Source organism: Perognathus longimembris, chromosome 5 (genome assembly GCF_023159225.1).
Source record: "Perognathus longimembris pacificus isolate PPM17 chromosome 5, ASM2315922v1, whole genome shotgun sequence".
NCBI classification, from domain to species: domain Eukaryota; kingdom Metazoa; phylum Chordata; class Mammalia; order Rodentia; family Heteromyidae; genus Perognathus; species Perognathus longimembris.
Genome location: NC_063165.1, coordinates 65,410,918 through 65,414,618, shown reverse-complemented (window position 1 = coordinate 65,414,618; position 3,701 = coordinate 65,410,918). Strand labels below are relative to the sequence as shown.

The 3,701-nt window shown below is 51.2% G+C and overlaps 1 protein-coding gene across 1 annotated transcript; it reads left to right on the top strand.

Annotated features, from left to right (window-relative positions):
- The first annotated feature begins 415 nt into the window (after positions 1 to 415).
- Sox2 (SRY-box transcription factor 2) lies at positions 416 to 3,011 on the top strand. The gene has a single exon (XM_048346011.1). The coding sequence runs from the start codon at positions 900 to 902 to the stop codon at positions 1,857 to 1,859; it is 960 nt and encodes a 319-aa protein (XP_048201968.1). The 5' UTR covers positions 416 to 899; the 3' UTR covers positions 1,860 to 3,011.
- Positions 3,012 to 3,701: the final 690 nt, after the last annotated feature.

The window sequence follows — 3,701 nt, the reverse complement described above, 5'->3', positions numbered from 1 at the left end:
GAAATACCCGTTGGACAACCGCCCCGAACCGTCCATTCTGCCCTTAGCTTCCCGCGCCCCAGTCCCCATTTCTGCACCAAAAAAAGTAAATCGATATTAAGTTTCAGGAGTGGGGAGGGGCGGGTGGACACGTAGTCTCAGCGCTGTTTACCCACTTGCTTCGAAAAGGCGTGTGGTGTGACCTGTTGCTGCGAGAGGGGATACAAAGGTTCCTCAGTGGCTGGCAGGCTGGCTGTGGGCGCCGCCCCCTCCCCCTCCCCCACCCACCCCGCCCCCTCCCCGCGCGGCGGCGGCGCGGCAGGCCCCGCCCCCTTTCATGCAAAACCCGGCGGCGAGGCCGGGCTCGAGTGGAGGAGCCGCTGCGCTCTGATTGGTCGCTAGAAACCCATTTATTCCCTGACAGCCCCCGTCACATGGATGGTTGTCTATTAACTTGTTCAAAAAAGTATCAGGAGTTGTCAAGGCGGAGAAGAGAGTGTTTGCAAAAGGGGGAAAGTAGTTTTCTGCCTCTTTAAGACTAGGACTGAGAGAAAGAAGAGGAGAGAGAGAAAGGAGAGAAGTTTGAGCCCCAGGCTTAAGCCTTTCCAAAAAAATAATCATAACAATCGTCGGCCGCGGCAGGACCCGCCGGAGGAGGAGGAAGCGCTTTTTTTTTTTTTTTTTTTTGGATCTTGATTCCAGTTTGCTTCGCTCTCGCTCGCTCGCTCTCCCTCTCTCTTTTTCCCCCCCAATTCATTCTTCGTCTGACTTCTTCTCGCGGAGCGCCGCGCTCCCGAGCCCCCCCACCCGCCTGCACTCCTCTCCTCGGCCACCCCCCCCCCGCCCGCGGGCCCCCCAAAGTCCCGGCCGGGCCCAGGGTCGGCGGCCGCCGGCGGGCCGGGCCCGCGCACAGCGCCCGCATGTACAACATGATGGAGACGGAGCTGAAGCCGCCGGGCCCGCAGCAAACTTCGGGGGGCGGCGGCGGCGGCGGCAACTCCACGGCGGCGGCGGCGGGCGGCAACCAGAAGAACAGCCCGGACCGCGTCAAGCGGCCCATGAACGCCTTCATGGTGTGGTCCCGGGGGCAGCGGCGCAAGATGGCCCAGGAGAACCCCAAGATGCACAACTCGGAGATCAGCAAGCGCCTGGGCGCCGAGTGGAAACTTTTGTCGGAGACGGAGAAGCGGCCGTTCATCGACGAGGCCAAGCGGCTGCGCGCCCTCCACATGAAGGAACACCCGGATTATAAATACCGGCCCCGGCGGAAAACCAAGACGCTCATGAAGAAGGATAAGTACACGCTGCCCGGCGGCCTGCTGGCCCCCGGCGGCAACAGCATGGCGAGCGGGGTCGGGGTGGGCGCCGGCCTGGGCGCGGGCGTGAACCAGCGCATGGACAGCTACGCGCACATGAACGGCTGGAGCAACGGCAGCTACAGCATGATGCAGGACCAGCTGGGCTACCCGCAGCACCCGGGCCTCAACGCCCACGGCGCCGCCCAGATGCAGCCCATGCACCGCTACGACGTGAGCGCCCTGCAGTACAACTCCATGACCAGCTCGCAGACCTACATGAACGGCTCGCCCACCTACAGCATGTCGTACTCGCAGCAGGGGACCCCGGGCATGGCGCTCGGCTCCATGGGCTCGGTGGTCAAGTCTGAGGCCAGCTCCAGCCCCCCCGTGGTTACCTCTTCCTCCCACTCCAGGGCGCCCTGCCAGGCCGGGGACCTCCGGGACATGATCAGCATGTACCTCCCCGGCGCCGAGGTGCCGGAGCCTGCCGCCCCCAGCAGACTCCACATGTCCCAACACTACCAGAGCGGCCCGGTGCCCGGCACGGCCATCAACGGCACACTGCCCCTCTCGCACATGTGAGGGCCGGACCGCGAACTGGAGCCAGGTGGGGGAAGGATTTTCCAAGAAGAGCGAGGGATTTTAAATGGGAGGGGTGCAAAAGAGAATTAGAAACAGCATGGGAAAATGAATATCCTGGTAACGCTCTAAAGAAAAAAAAAAATCTCATCACAGCAAATGACAGCTGCGAAAGAGAAGAGCTATCCCATCCAAACTCATGCAGAACCCGCGAAGCCGACCAGAAAACTTTTATGAGATATCCTGGACATCTTTGGGGCGGGGGGGACTATTTTTGTACAGAGAAAACTGGGGGTGGGTGAGTGGGGAGGGCGGGGGAACGGACCTTGTATAGATCTGGAGGAAAGAAAACTACGCAAAACTTTTTAAAAGTTCTAGTGTTACGGTAGGAGCTTTGCAGGAAATTTGCAAAAGTCTTTACCAATAATATTTAGAGCTAGTCTCCAAGCGACGAAAAAAATGTTTTAATATTTGCAAGCAACTTTTGTACAGTATTTATCGAGATAAACATGGCAATCAAAATGTCCATTGTTTATAAGCTTGAGAATTTGCCAATATTTTTCGAGGAGAGGCTTCTTGCTGAATTTTGAGTCTGCAGCTGAAATTTAGGGACAGTTGCAAACGTGGAAAGAAGAAAGTTATTCAGATTTGGACATTTTAGTTGTTTAAAAATGGTACAAAAGGAAGAAAAATTAGAATAAGTATTGGCAAAACCATCTCCCTGGTCTTGTTTAAAAGGGCAAAAGTTTTAGATTGTACTAAAATTTTTTAACTTACTGTTAAAAGCAAAGGAAAAAACATATGGCCATGCAGTTTGACATCGTTGGTAATTTATGATAGCTTTTGTTCAATCCCACCTTTTCATTTTGTCCAGATTAAAAAAGAAAACCAACTTGATTACTGTGTTTGAAATATTTTCTTATGGTTTGTAATATTTCTGTAAATTTATTGTGATATTTTAAGGTTTCCCCTCTTTTATTTTCCGTAGTTGTATTTTAAAAGATTCGGCTCTGTATTATTTGAATCAGTCTGCCGAAAATCTGTGTATATATGTGAACTAATACCATCCTTATAACAGGTACATTTTCAACTTCAGTTTTTACTCCATTATGCACAGTTTGAGATAAATAAATTTTTGAAATATGGATACTGAAAGTATGCTTGAGTCTTTCATTTATTTGGAAAACACCGATCATACATGTCCTTTTGGGGAATTATGCCGCGTTCAGCCTTGGAAGCAAAATGCCAAAAACCTTAGTATGACCAGCAACATGTGCGAACATTAACTGCAAAGAGAGGGAGATGGCTAGATGATTATTGATGTGTACCCTTGGAAAAAGATTGAAATGAGTATGCCATTTCTGGAATAGAAACTAGAGACCTACATTGTAAACCCACCCCCTCCTTTTCTAAGCAGCAATGAATAAGCATGATGGGGACTTAGATTTAAACTGATTTGTACCACTTGTTGCCAGAAAGGAGTCAATTCTGAAATTTTTCATCTAGCTTAGCAGATGGGGTATTGAGCCAGATCAAAAACAGGTTGGCTAGTTTTGTTTTCATTTTCTTCCCGGAACAATGGCCCTTTGAAACGCGGTTATAGGGGGAAAATGATGCTTCTTGTATTGGAATAATTGCAAAGTAGACATGGCAAAGTCTGGGAGGCTGGGAGGGTGTTTGGTTCTGGCCCTGCTATTGTCCGCGAGGAAACAAGTGGTTTGCTTCCTTTGTTCCTTGACTTCTTAAACTTTCTCCTCTACGTTTTCCTGTTTAGGGGCAAGGGGAAGCAAAGAACGTCTTGCAAAAGCTCCCCGACTTGTCACGGATATAGTTTTTATTATTATT

Excerpts from the sequence above, each read along its gene's own strand:
- Sox2 (XM_048346011.1), top strand. The coding sequence starts at position 900 with ATGTACAACATGATGGAGACGGAGCTGAAGCCGCCGGGCCCGCAGCAA.